The sequence below is a fragment of the Struthio camelus genome, chromosome 20 (genome assembly GCF_040807025.1).
Source record: "Struthio camelus isolate bStrCam1 chromosome 20, bStrCam1.hap1, whole genome shotgun sequence".
NCBI lineage: Eukaryota > Metazoa > Chordata > Aves > Struthioniformes > Struthionidae > Struthio > Struthio camelus.
Genome location: NC_090961.1, coordinates 13,112,934 through 13,131,841, shown reverse-complemented (window position 1 = coordinate 13,131,841; position 18,908 = coordinate 13,112,934). Strand labels below are relative to the sequence as shown.

General features: G+C 42.8%; 1 protein-coding gene across 20 annotated transcripts in view; it reads right to left on the bottom strand.

The window, feature by feature from the left end:
• EXD3 (exonuclease 3'-5' domain containing 3) overlaps nucleotides 1-18,908 on the bottom strand; it is a 340,424-nt gene that overhangs the window by 187,803 nt on the left and 133,713 nt on the right. For 18 of the 20 annotated variants that reach the window (XR_011135616.1, XM_068914390.1, XM_068914384.1 and 15 more), the window contains 2 exons: nucleotides 5,276-5,442; nucleotides 155-293 (listed from right to left, as the gene is read on the bottom strand). The exons of the other annotated variants lie outside the window; for them this stretch is intronic. Coding sequence is in view for 17 of the 18 variants with exons in the window: in XM_068914390.1 (XP_068770491.1) it covers nucleotides 155-293; nucleotides 5,276-5,442 (306 nt within the window). In the remaining variant the exon portion in view is untranslated. The remainder of the gene's footprint in view (nucleotides 1-154; nucleotides 294-5,275; nucleotides 5,443-18,908) is intronic. 20 annotated transcript variants of the gene reach the window in all.

Below are 18,908 nucleotides of genomic sequence, written 5' to 3'. Positions count from 1 at the left end.
GCCTTTAGGCCTCCTCACTGTCTCTCGCAGCAGCTGCCCCTGACTTGGGGAGAGAGACATTTGATGGCAGTGACGCACAAACAACCTGCACACCAGTCTGCTATGGAGTTTCTGCTCCTCAACCTTGCAAAGTACGTACCACAGTAAAACTCACCCTCAGCACCTTTTCCCAGCACTGCAGCATCTCTTCCCACGTCTGCAGAAAGTGAATATTTGCCCGTGGAATAGGTGGCTGGTAATAATCCTTCTTCTTACCCTCTTCATAATTCTCTGCTTTTTCGGCCTCTTCTACCCTGCACAGAACCAGATCCAACAGCTTTAACCATGGGGGGATTCCTGGCTTGGAGGAACGTCAGGAAGTCTTAAGCCCCTAATTTCGCTCATGACCCTCTGTTTTCCAACATCACTCAATTCCTTCTCTTCTTTCCCCTTTTTTCATTTTCCTCATAATTTCTATCTCCTTCATCTTGACTCATATACTCCTTTTATACATCATCACAAAAATGGCACTGCATCTGAGACCTCACCATGCACATGCACTGTACCCATTGCAGAGAACACCAAAAAGTAGTAAATATGGAAGTCAGCTAGCTCCCATAGAGCAAGATATAGCAGAAGAATCATCTCAGACCATCTGGTGCTCATATAGGAGCTTCATGTTTCCCTATGACAGAAACAGTCTCAAAAAGAGAATCTCACATTGCTCCACACTTAGATCACTACCACCCAGGAACGGGTGAGTCTGCCTCGCAAATTTATACTGCCAAGACTTGGGAAGGGTTCGGGGATCTCCCTGTTGCTATCGAGCATCTTCTAGTCCATTCTCTTCCCTGTACAATGTCCACAAAAACTACACGAGAACATTTGCCCTTTGTTGCTTGGGAATGACATGGGAACAGTTTAGAAATGAAGTTTCAAAATCTGCTATGTTTAGGGGAAGATTGCAGAGTGAGCGCCTGGCCTGTGCTGCCCCATTTGAGCATCAGATGAAACCATATAAAAAAGCTTAGGATCTGTATATTAATAACCCTGGGATTGTTGGGAAGATGCCTGCAAAAATGAGCTAATTGATTTCCTACAACAGGATCTTACACAGCACGTTTTCTTTTCAAAACGCGCAGTCTCTTGAAATGGCCTTGTTAACTGGAAGGTCAGCACATTGCTATGGTGTCCCAGTCAGATGATGCAATTAGAGGAAAGAGACTAATAAAAAATATCCAGCTATTTTGGATATATCATGAATTTCTGGATAGACTCTTTCCCATAGAGAGTTGAAATGGTTTACTATTTGAGAAAATATTTACTAACCTTATGTTTAGGGGACTGTATGACTGATTTTGTAGCACAGCAGCTTTGACTGTACAAACATTCTTTTCCAGGGATTTGTGTGCATGGGGAAGTCAATATTTGTGTAAAATATTTAATGAAGGTGTGAAGTCTCAAGTCTCCATGAATACTCTCATCTGCAGAGTTGAGGAACGGCATGTGGTGTAACCAGTGGCAGAGATGATGTCATTTATATGCTGATACCACCTTGTTTCTCGACAGTGCGAACACCCTGAACAACCTGCTGCTTTGTTAGCTCATTCAATAGTACAGCACAAAACACTGTTTCGTTAGGTTTCATGGCTCCGTAGAGTTTAAAGCAGCTACTGTAGCAGGTATTATGACCGGATGAGTAAACTGAGGCACAAAGGGCTTCACTCATCCATCACAACTCCTCGTGAATGGCACTGCACATGCTATTTGGCATCCTTCACTCTATCCATTACATGATGCAGGCTTCCTAGAGTATAGAGATGAAGTGATATTTCTGACCTCTTTGGTTTTTTATCTCACTAGGTGCCCCAAGTTTGTGGCTAGGTCACACTCCTGTTAATCACCCCTTTGTGTTTTGTGGAATTACACCTCATGCAAAAATCTTCTGGTTCCCACCAGGTAGCGGGGGCAGCTTCAGGAAGGAAGAGGAGGGCAGCTCCACCAATGCAGCTGCATCAGAGCTCGGCAGAACCATGTCTTATACAGATAAGAGCTTTCCTGTGCTCCAAGAAGGCCACGTACTTCTGAGACAAGTGGGCCTTTGCAGACAGTGCTTCAAGGATGAATATACCTATGTCATATTTCCTGAAGGTGCATGTGTCTTGAACATGAACCACTGCAGGTGATCTTCACTAGGATCAGATCCTTGAAGTTCAACACACAAACTGTTCAAAATCATCAGCATTAAAAAGAATATTAATACACTTGCAGTTCTCATCTGCCTTCTAAGTAATTCTAGTCCAATCTATGCCCCAGAAATATGGTTTTCAGTTATTAAAGCTGTACTTTTTGCAGATTCACTTGTTCCTGGAGATGGAAATTTATTGTAATATTAGAGATAAAAAAACTAATGATAAACTTGGGGGGTGCTGGTAACATTGTTCAGGTGCTAGGTTTGCACTTCTTAGAAGGGTCTCCTATCCAACAGTTAGGGGGCAACATTAACCAGGCAGCCAGTCACAGATCTTAACTGACAGCTAGAGTTCACAATTCTGACATATGACATCAGTAGGAGAGTGCTGCACTAAGAACATAAGGTAAGAGGAAGCATTCAAATCCCATGGCCAAAATCACATGTTCTGCAGTAACAGGAGAAAGGCCCGGACCATGCAGAGGTAGCAGAAGAGGAAGGGCATGCAGACTTGCACAACAGCAATGCCAAGAGGGTCCCTACCTCTGCCTCTTGCCCTAAGAGCACAGAGCAGAAAGGTTCCAGCTTGCTAATCGCTAAGCAGTAATCATCGACTTTCTCCTGCCTTTACGCCTCCCCAAATAGGTAATGTACACCAATGTATCACCATCAACTCTTCCTGGACGCACAGTCCATTTCAAGACAGATTCAGATTTCCAGCTACACTGAAAGGCTGAACTCCATACATGAAGTTACTCCCTGGTACTACTGGTACCATGGGCTATGTTTGAAGGATGCTAAAGATATGGGCTATCAGCTTGCACAAAGTTGTAAATAATTAACCCTTGGGAGTGGTCAGGATTTTCCTGCAAACTTTCCTCTGATTTCACCTGGTTTCTGAACGAGAAAGACCAATCTCTATGTTAAAAAAGAAAGAAAAAAAAATACCCCCACATTTCACCAGTGAGGATAAAAGAGACATCAGGCAAATGGTGCCAATTGCGACAAAGACAACACTCTGGAATAACATGATTATAACATGATTAACGGGCCCAGAAAACTATGAGTCTGTTTCTTCTTTTCTATTTTTCACACAAGCCTTGACTCTACCTGAAAACATGTGATGGAATGACAAGGCTTTGAGCTATGCTTGCACTAAAACCACACAGCCCAGAGATCTCCTGCATTTGCGCTGAGCATTCAGGCATAAGTCCTCTTCTGTGCACTGAATCCAATTAGATTAATTGATACTCATGAACGAGTGGAGGAAAAAGCTGCTTTTCTTGATTGTAACGGGCCAGCAAGGTGATTGTGTAATTTCTCCGAACCCAAAGACTGCAGTAACTTGCAGCCTTGCATGAGTTTGGCTCATGAGCACACAAGCGTACGGCAACTACCAGACTGGATGTTTTTTGAACTATCAGAGTATGTTTATTGTAAGCGGGTACTGGGCACTGCTAGATCGTGTGTTATGCCATTGAACAGCATAACTACGCCATTCTTTAAACAGTTATTTTCATATGTCCACAGGGAATGAACAGAATATGCCCCTCAGACAGTATCATCTGCCATCTCTGCATTTCCCCAAGACTTGCAATAGCCTGCATATGTGCAGGCCTTCCTGCAGAAAAAAATGAATAAATAAAAGAAAAAAGGGTACCAGACAAAGCAGTCTCTTAATAATTTGTTATAAAAAGCTTGCAGACAGAGTCACTGGAGCATGGCAGAAACATCATCACGCTCGTGTAAGTATAGGAACAAATTACTGAAGCTCCGCAAATCATTTGCAATGAGACGCTTATCCAAACACAGCTTTTCTTCTTGCGTATGGCATAGCTGAGCAACTACCTGGGATATTGCTCCATAAACTCCTTTTCTTCAAGGGGATGATCTTGGGCTGTTTTCTCTAAGAGATACAGCACAGAATACCCAGAACCAGAAAAACAACAAGCAAAGCTCTGTAACGTCGCCCAGTTTAGCTTGCTGTGGGGACCTGACAGCTCCTAATAGTTTAGGCGGCCATATGGGACTTCCTAAATTTTCAGAGTGTCTTGTCAACTTCCCACAACTTTGGCTGCGCACAGCAGTGAACCTGGCCCCATCTCCTCCCTCAGCACATCCTCCATCCTCTCCCTCTACACCTTCTGCACCAAGAGGTGCACAAAGATCCTGGACTGCGGCTGTTTGCCCAATTCCTGCACCTGAAATCACCTTCTGAGTTGTAAAAATATTCCTAAGATAAGGATTTTCAAATTCTTTTTTTGTAGCTCTGGCTTTGTACTTGGATGAGGTCCCACAACAGAGTGAAGCTACCATCAGGGGAAGAACTCTGGCTGCTGCAGGCTAATCTGCTGTGTACAACCCAAGGGGTCTTAAAGTAGTAGAGGAACCATGGCACTGCATTATTGGGATTGTCTGAGTTACCTGCCCTAAGGAAAAAAGGAGACAAAGGCTAATTAAGGGGTTAAAGGCTTCTTAAGTGCCTGGAAGCACAGTTTTATTCCAAATTCAATCGATGTGACCCTTCCAGGATCTAATCCCAAACGTCAAAAACCCTCATTACCTCCGAGAGCTCTGGATGAGGCAAAAATTACAGACTGAGCTAAAAATGGTTGAAGAGCTGTCAAAGGAGAAAAAAATATATATAATTAGAAATTTTTGAGGAAATTTAAAATAATTTTCTTGGCTACAAGTCTCTCAGAAGGCATTATACCAGTACAGTGAGCAGTGCAGAGTATATGGAAAATTTACAGACAGATATAACCAGCTTATATAAAATAAATGCATCCTCACATCCTGCCCACCTTATTTAATTTCATTTGTGCTAGTGACCTGGCAAAGGAGATCTGAAGACCTGTCCACGGCATGAAACAATCTCATACAGCTTCTAAATACTCAGACTGAGTTTAAAACGCACCTTTCACAGACATTTCCAGGCTTATGAAGAGCAAATGCAAGATGTACCAAGTACAGACATGATCTGGAAATGGGGTAAGTTTTTGCAAAATTATCTCCCCAAAGAAGCATTGCAGCAGATTATTTTAAGCAAATGCATAGTCCTTGATGTTCAACCTACATTGAACAGGCATGAAATAAGCTAGATACCTCTCTTGGATCTTAAGCCTTTGCAGTTCATCAGCCACTCCATAAGGCAGCATCTCCTTGGGCAAATTGCAGCGCTGAGCCCATCTCGCAGCTGTGGTCATATCACTATAACTGATTAGCAACTGTATCAGGTGCCCTTGTAGCCACCGATTCTCTCCAACCGTGTTCTGAAAGGAATCAAATGTGAGTGAAGAGTGTCAGAGCAAGTTTCATCTACCCCCCTCTCAGGAGACAGCATTATGTGCGTCACCCTCCAAGGGGTTTGGACAAGTGGAGGAAGGAACAAGACTCCCCTCACCGCACAACTGATATTCTTTAAACCCAGTGAGCGCTGCATTTTTTTCTGCCAGTAGATGAAGAGCACATAGCACAACAGAGAGCTAGCCAGGCTCTCCGTGTTCTCGACAAGGCCGCTCTGAACTGCATTGTTCAGCTCATCTGAAGATCACAGGTGTAGCCCAGACAAATGAAGGTAAAACAATGCCATTTAGCCTGACTGATGACTAGCATATCATTCAGTTTATCTCAGGTACTGATCAAATCAAGCAAAATCCGAACTCATGACTGACTAGAGAGTAGAGGTCTTTGGGCTTGTCAGGCAATTAATCATGGACGGGCCTTGGGTTTGGATTGCCTTAGTCCTGTTCTGCACCTACACATGGCCCTGAAGTCATACGGTGACTGGATCCGGGGAGAGGCAATAGGAGGGCTCATTCCCTCCAGATGAGACAGCAGCACAGGCTCTCCTCAAGCCTTGGGTGCACCTGCATGGGTGACTGGGCTTGTGCTTTTCACCAGCTACACACAGGCTCCAGGTAAGGCATGTCAGTAAGGCTTTCCAGAGCAAAAGGCTTTGGTGGTCGCTGAGAGGAATATGCTCATTCATCTGCTTACAGCTCCCCTGTACATCCCTCAGCTAAAACGGGTGCCGAGTCCCCTCATCTGGCAAAATGTAACTGTACACTATGCAGACAAACATCCTTTGCAGTCAGCACAGACCTAGCTAGGACTGTTGCTGGGGAGCAGGGTTTGACTGGTCTCATTCTGTGTCTCAAGTAGGTTGCATGAACTGTGCAACCTGAAAGTGACACTTTATCCCCATCAATTATAAAAAGAACCTGGAGTGGTCACTTGAGCTGTGAAAAACTGAGCGCAAGCAATTCCTCTCTTTGCATCCACTCAAGGCCTCTGTGGACCTGACAAATGGATTACTGTTTCCATGATACAAACACACACAGTGACCTCAAGTGTCACTGTAGGAATCTGAGCTATATGCACCCAGCAACCAGAGTGGTTTAAGATGCTCCTCCTTCCCAGAGATGCCCATGCCTTGGCACACTTCAGAACCTGTGATGTGCTAGCACAAACTCACTGCCAGCTGCTGTTTGAGCTCAAACACCCAGCTGTGACCCAGAGTGGCTGAGGCACAACACGCTGCCCACACCGGCACGAGGAGCCATAGGAGTCTTGATGGGGACAGTTAGACTCACCAGTGCTCTTTTACTTGACCCACTTGGTGCACGCCCACATGCTTGCTCTAGTGCTGTAGCACTGCAGTTGCAAGAGGAAAGATGAATGCAGTGACACCACTATGGAGGGGTGGGAAAAATCCTTCTCATCCCCCCAGCCAAGCTACTGGTGCTTGCAACCATCCTGGAGTCACTGCCGCAATATCAGCAACTCATTCCTACTGCCAGTTCTGTTGATCGATTTATTTGTGGATCTGTCTCAAAAATTAACATTGTCAAGAGAAATTTATTGCCAAAACAACTTGAAACTCTACGTGGTAGATCAGGATTTGTAGCTATACTGCTACATTGTTGTTAGCACTACCCAAAAGCGCTTTTTAGTGCGGCAAAAGGCCGTAAGAATGAAAAGCTTGGATGCCAACTAAGTCTCTCTCTCCTTTTACACGTATCACAGCCATCTCTCCTTGGCTGCCCAGGCAAACAGCGCTTGCAGGGTCAGCAGCTGTTCCCAGGAACTGTAAGCACCTTGCTTTTTCTCCATGGCATGTACAAACAAAGCCTGGTTGTGTGGTATGCTGGGGGCCATCAGGCTTCATTCCTCGCATTCTTTTAGTAACTGAAAGGTAAGAAGTTGTCTTCAAAGCAGACACCCCGTGCAGAGATCAGGAAACAAACCTGTCGATGGCCCCAAGGTAAAAGGAAAGAAAAAACAACCCCCCAAAAACCCCAGAGAGGTGCAGGAAGGGGCAGACTATGACTTGGAAGGAAAGCCACAGAGAAATTCTGCATCCCAGGTGACACACGCAGGAGAAGCCCGCCTGACCATAAAAGTTGCTGCCTCAGCACTCAGGCTGCACCTCTGAGACTCTGTCAAATGCCGATACACATTTCTTCTCATAGATGCGTGCAGGAATATTTTTACTGCTGTTCCTAAGAGGCTGGTGATAGAACTAGGAGCTGATGCCATCGAGACAGGGGTCCAGGAGCTGGGCTGAGGGACACGATCTAACCAGGGAGCTCAGTTACAAGAGAGAAGCAGGAGAGAGAACTGAGGAAGGAGAGCTGGAAAGGATAGGCTATCACATTAAGGCTTGTCACCCTCCTCTAAAACAACTGAAAGCTCTTGCACAGGGAGGAAGTGTGCTCTCTCCACCTAAGGTTGTTTGGCTGTTACCTGCAGTCAAGACTTGTGCCTGGAGACCTGGACCCTGCTGAATTTCCGGCAGGCCCTGGCGCGCCTGACCCCGTGGATGCTGCACTAGAACCAACCTTGATAGGTGGCACAGTCGGGCACTCTCAGAATTAAATTCATGTCTTTCCCTGTTAACACACACAAGTACTGGACTAGGCCCACACCCATCAGATGAAAGTCCATTTTTGTCCTAGAGCAATCCATATACAGCCTTTCAGCTGTTTCCCTTTCAGCTAAGCCCCATTTCCTTCCCAGATCTCTTCTCCTGGCCATACCAGTCCAGACATCTCACATGCATCTCACATGTCTCTGCCTTATGCAGCTGAGCTCAACCAAGCACCTAACATGTGAAGCTGGCTTGAATAACTTTTTCTGTCTATTCTGTAAGGCCACTTTTCAGAATCCTTCCCAGAAAGAACATAGTTTCTTATTAACACCACAGTGCAATTCCCTCTTCTGAGTTCCCCAGTGTCCATCCTATTGTCTTTCTGCCTTTTTCCTATAACACAAAGTCTTTGGGGCTGGATCGCTCTTCAATTCATCCAGAGTCAATGCTGAACAAATCCTTTTATGTTAGCTTTATTTCTGGAAATAATGAGGTGCAGGTTTTTTCTCTTTTAATGATAACAGATTTATTCTTTCAACCACAAAAACAACTCTGGAAAGAAGGCTAATCTCCAGAGATATTACATCTTGCATTCTGAAACGGAAAATAGCTTTGCTTTGTTTTTACTGAAAAAATAACATTGCTATAAAGGGGAAAGGCTTCCATTGCAACAGCTTTGCAAGAGGCAAGAATGTGGAAACTCTGGCCCCAGAAGATGTGGGCACAGATGTGGAGACAGACATTTCACTTGGGATGACATTTCACGTGTTTTGTTTTCAGTACGTGGACACTTTTGAAGAGGAAACCAGCACAGTCATTCTGATCAACATCAGCAACACCTCCAAGCAAGAAAAGATTATATATACCACAAGACTTGCTTACAACCCTCTCAGAATTTTAGACATATCATACATTCTTTAATCCATAGGCACACAAAGAAATCCTAACATCAACAATAAACCATGATCAAAGCTTTCCAAAATGACTGCTACAAATCGCTTACCCGTCAATCCTGTTCTTACCCAGCTGAATGCCTTACTGAGCTCATAATATTCAGCATAGAGCAAGCTTAGCAATGCCCTGGTCTTGAGTCATAGTGTCAGCAATTCTTCTATTGCTTTCAATAATTTTGGATCCAAATATCCAATATCTTTTCTGAAAGTCACCCTTGCCAACCCGAGATTACGTTTTTCTGCATGTGGCATTTCTCTTGCACTTCTGTCTGATACAATTCCCCACTTTCCGCCCGTATCTTTTACTGGAGAGAGAAGTTATTCACACAAGTGACACTGGTTATTTGCAGAGTCAGATTTTAATTTAACTTTTGAATGTCTTGGCCAGTTTCCCCTGTTCTCAAGTGCTTCCAGAAACAACACAAAAATCCTTCTAGTGTAAGAAAACGTCAAGTAGAAAATTTTAGAGCCAGCAACTTCAAAAAGGGAAAAAGTAACCTGGACTTTGAATGGACAAAACAACTGTAAGCAGCAGAGGCTAGCAACGGTATTTCTAAAATCACTGTAGTGTTACAGGTGGTGTGTAGATTGCCTTGTTTTATAGATTCCATGGAACAACCTGCCCTGTTGTCCTTGTTGCTTTGTGATCGAAATTGCTGTTTTGAAGCTAGTATCATTTGTACTACATAGAGAGATACTGCATTAGTACATCATGTAAGGAAAATCCTTTATGTATGGGATTGGAGTAGGGACCCTGAGCGCAAGCTCAGACCAGTGTCACAGCCTATTCCAGGAAAGAAGGGGGCTCCTGACTTCCGGATGTCTTAAAACAGATGGCACCCAGATAAAAGATGCTGATTTTTCTTATGCTTACTTCTGACCAGGGTTTCTTGTAAAATGAGCAGGCCAGTCATACATGGCCAATGTACAGAAGGCAGAAAGAGAGACTTACTTTCTCACTACTTGAACTGTTCTCTCTCTCTCTCTCTCTTTCTCACACACACACACACACACACACACACACACACACACACACACACGGGCATTGGCTACTCAGATGCACTAATTTATGAAGTGAAGAACAGAACAGTCTTCATTCATATTCCAGTAGACTGGCTTTCAGATAGCAATCAGTGCGTCATTGACAGAGCCACACTTCAGTGTTTGTGAAGGCATTACCACATCAATGGTGGGGAAGTGGTCTTTCTTCTCTCTTTCAATAAAGCTTTGGCAATGGGGCTGCCTGGGGCATGTTCACAGTACCTAACTTCAGCTTTGGGAGTCAAGAGACTCAGCTTCCCAGTATCCCCGTATAATCAACTAGGAGACACAGGTCTTTCAAAAGGCAATTCAGACAAGCCTAACTTACGGTATCACTTAAACTGATCAAGGCAAAGTCAGCTCTTAAAGGCAACTTGCAGCCCTACTGGTGTTCCTCATAATGAGCTTATTGTTACTGGGCAATCTGAATGAAGTTGCTAGGATGTGACAACTGGTTATGACAATACTGTGAGACAAGATGCATCTGGCTTCTTTCTTCTCCTCTGTAGCTCTCACAATCTTGCCAACGCAACGTCTAAATCGGAAGTCTGGACATCACTATAAATGGCAGAAATGTATAGCTTGTCTGCTAAAATTCATCAAGCTAACTGCACACCCAGCTGCATTTTAGCCAGCAGGTCAAGGGAAGTGATTACTCCCCTCTATTCAGCACTTGTGAGACCACACCAGGATGCTGTGTCTAGTTTTGGCCCCCCAGCTTAAGAGAAATACTGACAATCAGGAAAGAGTGCAGCAAAGAGCCTCTAAATGGTTAGTGGGCTGGAGTACATGATGCAGAAGAGGCTGAGGGAGGGGAGCTTGTTCAGAAATTTTAAGTCACAAAGCATTGAAACAGGGGCCCAGAGGGGCTGTGGAATTTCCATCTTCAGGAGATTTTCAAAGGTCATCCAGGCAAGGCCCTGCAACATCTGGTCTAACTTTGAAGTTGGCCCTGCTCTGAGCAAGAGGATGGGCTAGAGACCTCCCCATGTTCCTTTGAATTGAAATTACCTTATGAATCTATGATCGGTACTGATGTACCTTCCACAGCACTGAGATTCCTATTCTTATAGGCAGGTGGCTTCTTGCAGGGACTATTGCTTTTAAGTTCCAAGTTCCTTCCGAGCTAAGAACATCCAAGATGATCCTGATCTGGCTCAACAATATTACATAGAGATCCAAAACATATTTGCTGCATTGGTATTCTTTCCAAATTTATATCAGGTAACCCCGGAAGGAAGTAATTCATCATGTTTCCAAAATCTACTCACACTGCCATACTTAAGATGTGTACTTGAAGTAAGAAGTGAACTCTCCTTTCAAAGTCAGATCTGAAAAGAGAGTATATTCAACAAATATTAAGCAAGAGGCTGAGGGATCTTTTTTTTTTTTTTTTTTTTTTTAAAATACAACACTGGACAACCAAACATTCGCTCCTACCAGCCTTCACCCAAGTCAGAGCCACGTAACAGATAAATGAACTGTTACCAACAGACATTTTCAATGCACAGGGCACATGATACTTCCTACTTCAGAGATGAAAAGGCTCTATGTACAAAATATTACCTCTTCAGTAAACCCAGCTTGAACGTTACTAGATTTCACTCCAGCAGCTGACCACAACATAGGTATCAATGTTTCTTGGCAGAAGGAAACACAAGCCCAGACAGAAATCCAGGTTTAACAGAGAAGGTGTAATACTCTACAACAACAGCTCTGTTAAAGTGCAAAAGTGAACTATCAGTCACCTAATCTACTGGCTCTTTCAGGAAGCCTGAGGATTTAGAAAAGATGGCATAATGGTACATCTGTATGAATGTAAAGCTCAGCACCCAGACTGAATCCCATTACTCACCAGAACTCAACTGCAGCCACTTAAAGGCTGTTACGAAAAATCTGCTTTTACTGGCTGATTATCCGCTGCTGCTGTGCTTGCAGAATGGTATTAGCAAAGAAATCCAGTCACTCCACACGTCACTGCTGACTTCAGACAAATCTTCCATGAAGAAAGGTAGCCTGAGGCCATGTGGATGCAAGTCAGTCACTGCCCCTTGTCTTTGGGGCCACGGATTGGTTTATGGTCCTCTTTTGTTTAGATGTAGCCTGATGCTTTGGGAGACTTTCACAGCGGCAGCGTCGGAACTTTTTTCTTCCTCCTTTTTTTTTTTAAAATCAATTACCTTCTCTTCTTCAACTACATCCCATAACTGCCGAGCACTCCAGGTATGCTGATATAAAAAACTAGGACACTTTCACCTAAAGTACTTTTTCTCCCCATGACTACTTGCTCAGGGGATGTCATACAGTTTTCTCTTTCAAGAGCTATAACAGCAAGGCTAATCCCATTAAAATGGGCTTTATTCAGAGAGAAAAATCATGACAGGGCATTCACCAAAAAAAATACAATTTCTTAACAGACTAAGGTAACTTCACCTTTCTCTCTTTTTAAGATAGTGTTTCTTTTTCCTTCCGCCTGGTGATTCAGTTCAGTGTGAATTCTGTTCTGAGGTCTGTGCTCTTCCTTGAAAACCCTCTGTGCCAATTGCTACGGCGGCTTCTTCAGTCTAACCGAACTCTAGTCCCAGGATTGCTGAATATTATTCATCCTACAGATCAGCAAAGGCCCAAGGACTTGCTCTGAATAAATAAGCCACACAGAATTTTGATATGCTTCCAGATTTTTCACACCTCTTGGTCCCATAATGGCAGGATGGAGATATTTTCTGGGAGTATTCCAACACTTGGCAAGACTGAAGAACAAGGTTGGGAAAATTGGCCAAATTTTTTCAGAGCATGAAGTGATATATAACTTATCACAGTAGATGCTTTGTCTAAGTCCAATAACACAGTGCACTGAGCTCAAACTGGCAAACCTCATCTTCCCAGGGTATTCTACAGTAGCATTTATCTAACTGTCTTTTGCCATTATGAGTCTCAAACACAAGAAGAAAGTATCACTGCGGAAATCAGGGATTTGTGCTCTCCAGTTTAAAAAAGTGAGGGCTCCCATCATATACTGCACATTAGGTGGTCTGCACTGATACTGGACTTCTCTGAACCCAGTCCTCAAATGACCTGACAAGGTTCCTCTGGTCTCTCAAGCCTACGGTTTATACAATTGCCAAGCACTTTCATAAACTTTCTGCAAATATCACTGTTACATAATTCTATTATTTTGTGTCTTGAAGCATGAAAGCCTGCATGAGGACAATGCAGTCCTTTCTACCAGGCCATGAGGCTGCCTGAAGGATTTCTATCAAAACATGAGATTACTCTAAAATCCGACTTAGCACATATGTATGACATCCACTCTTACCACAAGATCTGTCCCCAGGAATTCCACTCAAGCTACAAAAGCACAGCAAGGCACTGGAGCAACAGCCACACAGACTGGCAAAGAGCAACAACATTGAAGGGAACAAGAGCAGAGAATGAAACCACTACTTCAGTTACCCTGCAGGACTCCGAGAGCTGCAGATGTGTACAGGCTCACTATATGCAGCAATGAAAACATCATCACCACCTCCACTGCTGTTACACAAACTAGCTGGATTGCTCTTAATCATTTCCTCAGGACGTGTACGAACTGCAGCCACCATGACGCCTTCCCATTTGTTTTGGTTAGCCCTAATATTAGCCTTAATGAGCTAAACCAGTATACCAATTAACCCAACCAATCAGTCAAGTAAATATTCCCATACCGAGTCACATACATAATGAGAATGCATAACCTCTATTTTCCTTTCCAAAAAGATGTGAAATTCCATTGCAATCAGTCCCCCAAAAGAGTGGGAGGGTTTACTGCTCAAGTCCAACCCCCCTCAGTACGATAGAGCAGATGGAGACTTTTCAGGAAAAAGGACCAGAGGTTGGAGGGACAGCCTCAGAAACCTCTTTCTCGTTCTCTCCCTTATTCCATCCTTCTTACGCCAGTCAAATTCCAAGTTACAGAGCCAAGTAACAGAGCAGGAATCGCCTGTGACTTGGTCCTGGCTCAGACTGTTGCAACAGTGGCTGTACCTCAATAGCTTTCTACAGGGGTCCTCATATACCAGGACACATTGTCACTCCACTCAGACTTATTCCTCATATGTGGCACCTCCCCTCAGATCTGCAGTTTTCCTGTGGGAATAGCTACTCAAAATAGATACATGGACCAAGCTGTCCATGTTATGAAAACATGTTCTCGGCTGTATCGCTACGTTAATTAAAAGGCCTGTAAGCTCTTCAAGTGGAATTAGCTTAAAGTCTTTTCTGTTTATTGCCAAAGAACAGAAAAGAGAAGCTAATTTCTTTGCATTATTTTTAACCCAGCCCTGAGCTTCACTCATATCAGATTTCCTGGGTCTCTTCCTCTGCTGCTTCACTCTTAAGCAGGTTTCTGAGAGTTTGTGACCTCTTTGAAAGCTCTTCCCCAGGTCACTCGGGAATTCTCCAGTGATGCTAACTGTGGACTATTTATTTCATTAATTTTCTTGAGCCTCACTGAGCCTTCTATTCACACCTAGTAAAGCTCACTGGCTTTACTATGCTTATGGATCTGTTCTAGTCTAGGATAGCTAGGATCTTGGCTTTAGGATCTTTTCTCTCTAAGAACATGTTAATATGGGATTCTCAGTAGGGGATACTTTCTCTTTAGGATAGTCTTCAAACGGCATAAGCAAAATCTTGATGATGAAAATATCCGCTCAGGAACACAAACTCTTCACATCATTAGTCTATGAAAAATAGATGCCCACAGGAAAAACATGGGTATTTTCTATTTTACCATTCAGAAACTTCATCTGGCTCATCGCCAAAGCAATAATAAGTATCTTTGCAGGATCTTTACCAAAAGAAAAACTTGGCAGTAGCTTTTTCTCTCCTTTAATCTCTTTTGGTACATTTAAACTCCTGGTGTTTTTTGTTCTGAAAGAGAAATGCTTGAGAGGGTTGACTGAATGAACTTTGAAATTCACACCCTGGCAAATTGGACTGATTTCCTAAATCCATAATTACGACATTCCTCAGAGATATGCATTCTTTCAGAGCGAACAAGGGAAGATTAGTTTCCTGTTTCTTCCCATTTACATGACTTCGCTGTCAAGAGGAACTTTTTTTCTTTTTAAACAATCCTCTGTTTATGTGGTTCCCTTCTTGGCAGGGAACTGGCGGACTAATCTCGGCTGACAGCATAATGCATCCAAACTATCAATTGCAAATAGCCCAAACATCTTTGTGAAAAGGCAGCTGATTTGCACAGGCTTTTAGAACCCAATATCTATCTGTAGGAGCACTCAGGCAGGTACCGATCGATTACAGGGTTTTTAAATAATCTAGGATGATTATTGAATGGCCAGATAGTTTTACCGTTGGCTGGGTAAGAACGCGAGAGTGGATCTGTGCACGCATGTGAATATGTACAAGACTTAAAACTTTACTAGCACTGGGCAAATGTGCTCTATCTGAACAGCCCCGACCATGCATAAACCACCAAAGGACAAGACTATTGCACTAAGCCTCATGCCAAAGAACGGCAAGTAAGGGTTGTCTCCTACTTGCAAACAGAATACCTGCAGAGCCCTGTTGAAGACATCTTTGCCCCCTGCTTTTACAAAATGCAGTGAACATCCTCTCCTTCTGTCCTGACTAATACAGGAAGCAGACAAGCTCAACAGCCCATCATCTTCTTTCTCTTGTTTCTGCTGGAGAGTCTAATGTTAGTTCACTTGATAAGATTCCCCTTGTCTTATTGCAAAAGTAACACAAGAATTTGTTGAAGTTCTAAAGGAATGAGATTGCCTACCTTTTTTCTTTGTGGTACACAAAGCTGATGCAGTTTGTAGCCAGTAGCAGGCATACTGGGAACCAATATATTGGACTCCTGATGTAGCTTTGAAGGACCCTGGACTCCAGGACGTCCCACATCTTCCTAGGACGTTTCTGGATGATTATGCTTCCTATTGTTCACAGGAGCAAGTTTCTCCCTTTTAGCTGAACATACCACCAGGGCCCACCACTTGAGTCTAACGGCTGGCTGATGGTCTTCCTCTTTAATCTAATACTGACCTCTCAACCTACAGCCATAAGCCAATTACCCTCTTTTTATACCATACCAAATCTCCTTCTGATGAAGTTGTGCTTTCAGATGAATGTGTACTAGTGACAGAAATGTTATTATACCGCTTAGCGGCAAGCTAGCCCTGGCTAGCTGGAAAGCTTTTAAGATCAGAAAGTATCTCTAACATTTTGAAGCAATTTAAAGGATTTCCCCCCCCACTCAGTGTTTTCTCTCCAGTTTCCTTTCTCCACTCTCCAGTAAATAATATTTATAAGGTCCTGAGCTTTCAAAGATTCTTAAGAAATTATTTGCTAATACCTCACCAAAACAAATGGATACCCAACTCCCATAAGCTTCTGCTGAGTTCACAGAGCTTGACCCTGTAAATCCATACTTAAGCTGATTTTCCAAAGTTATTGAGCAAATACATCTTCCATCTCTCCATGGAAATTTGTGGCTGATTTTTTATACTTTTGACAATGAAATCAGGAGCCTGTATTTTGGTAGATAGTTGTGAAAAAATTGGCAGTTTCTCTTAACATATTTGTTTGTTCCTACTGCAATATTCCACCAGAATTCATTAGTATGTTTGTGTTTAAGTACAATTTATTGATTTAGAAATGGCTGGATTTGTTATAAATAAAACTCCTGTCATTATTAGGCATGGCAATCCTCCAGGCCTTATAGAAAACAATCCTCTCTAAGCCATGCCAGAGGTACTCTGAGGTATTTACATTTAACAGTATATATCATCTTTTGTTAGACTTTTTTAGATGTGAAGGCATGGAACACAGCACGTTTGGCTTTCCCCATGTATTTCTACCACAACAGCTGTGGGTTTGTTAAATGAGAAGGTCCAATTTCTTTTAGACCATGGGTGCTAACTTCATTAGTACAGACGAATGTTTTACTGCTCTCTATCCAGAAAACAGAACGCAACTGAAGAATTACATTATGTTTTTCTCGAGACATTCACAGATGTGCACGTTTTCTGCATCAGCCTTATCAGCACGTCTTTTTACTTTGCAACATTTCTGATGTTATTTCAGCTATCAACAAACATATGACACCATTTACAAACTGAATTGACAAATGGAAGGGAATCTGTACTTTGCCTGCTATTTTCATTGCCCTGTTTCTCCAGGCTTAATATTCCCTTAGGTACAATACACTTTTACATGACATTGTGGCTATACACACTCTCCAGAGACATCTGACAGAATAGTAAATGTAAAAAAAAAAAAAAAAAAAAAAAGGCACGGGGCAAAAGCAGAAGGATCTCCATAACTGAGACTCTGGAAATGCTCCCACCACCACGCAACTTCTGGCCAGGCTCTAAACAGGGCACAAAATACAGGAAGCAAAATGAAAGGAGCAATGGGAGCAGCAAGTGGAAGCTTGGAGAAGAAAGACTGCCAGGTCTCAGCTGATATAAAGCAATTCCCTCCCTCCTAGCTTCACAATACAGATACCAGATTTTAAACCTGTCTTCGCTCCAGATCTAAACACCATCCATTCTTCAAAACGGAAATGGAAAAGAATCTTCCCTTCTCTTTTTTAAATTGCAGCTACAAAGAGGCTGCTTAAAGTTGTGGAAAGATAAATGTAACTCTTTTGCAGATAGCTTAACAGGCAGGCTGCAAGCAAAACAACCTGAGGTGACTGGTAGCTACTACATATTTATATATTCACACCCATACTCGGAGCTACCGAGACTCAAAAGGGACAGCTCCTTAGTTCAAGTACATTGATGCAGTTTCTTGGGAAGAACCATGAAAATTTATTTCAGCTGATGATTCTCCCTGAGACTTTTAAGGCCAGAAGGAACAATAACAATCACCCTCTGACTAACTTCCTGCTTAAAAAGAGGCCGTAGATACTAGCAAGGGATTCCACACAACAGCTGGTTAAACTAGTTTTAGTTTCTACCTTCCAGGAAAACAGTCAGTCTTGATTTGGATTTCATCACTCAGACACCATTATATCGCTGAATAAATAATTCACTCAGATTGAAAGATAATCTGACAGGCAGACTTATACTGAAAGATATTTCATTTATTAATCACCTCCTGAATATCATTCCCATTTGCATTGCACAGACTGCCTAATTCCCTATAGATACTAAGTTCCTTGTACTATAGGAATGTTGCTGTACTCAAACCAGTCCTGAGTCAATTTAAAAAGTTTGTCTGAACTCAGGAGCCCTAGTGAGGGACATTAGATGTGCACATTTGCAAAGCAGCCTTTTCAACCTCTTGTTCTTATTAAAGATCTCCAGAGTAGGATTTTTGGCGAGGTGTCCCGGCCACCAAAGATTAGGGGAAAAAAAAAGCATTCTGTCCATTAAATTCCCCTAAAAAATTAACCTCCTTGAGCAGAATAGCTATTATATTTGATTCTAGAAGTAATTACAATTTAATTGAGGTTGAAATGGTTCCTGCACAGACAGAAGGCTTTACGATCTTGGCATCAGTCATCAAGGATGTTTGCCACTTAGAAGTTAACTGATTGAATAAGTAAAATTCCATCAGCTCCTTGCTGTAGTGTAAGGAGTTTTTAATGGCATTGAATTGTGAAAGTTGTTCAAATGTGGTATGTATAAAGGGGGGCACTTTATTTTTATGCTCATTGCTTGGGCATATGTCCGAATATTATCTGAGGACTTACCTGGCAACAGCAATACATGCTACGCAGCTCTTGGCCTGTCCTGAACATCTGTAAAGTATCATTAATAACAACCCTAGAATTTTTTGTGGAACTAGAGTTTTACATTTGCTATGAATTACTAGCATCTCGCCCCTGGTTGCTAAGAGGAGACTTATGAGATCAGTG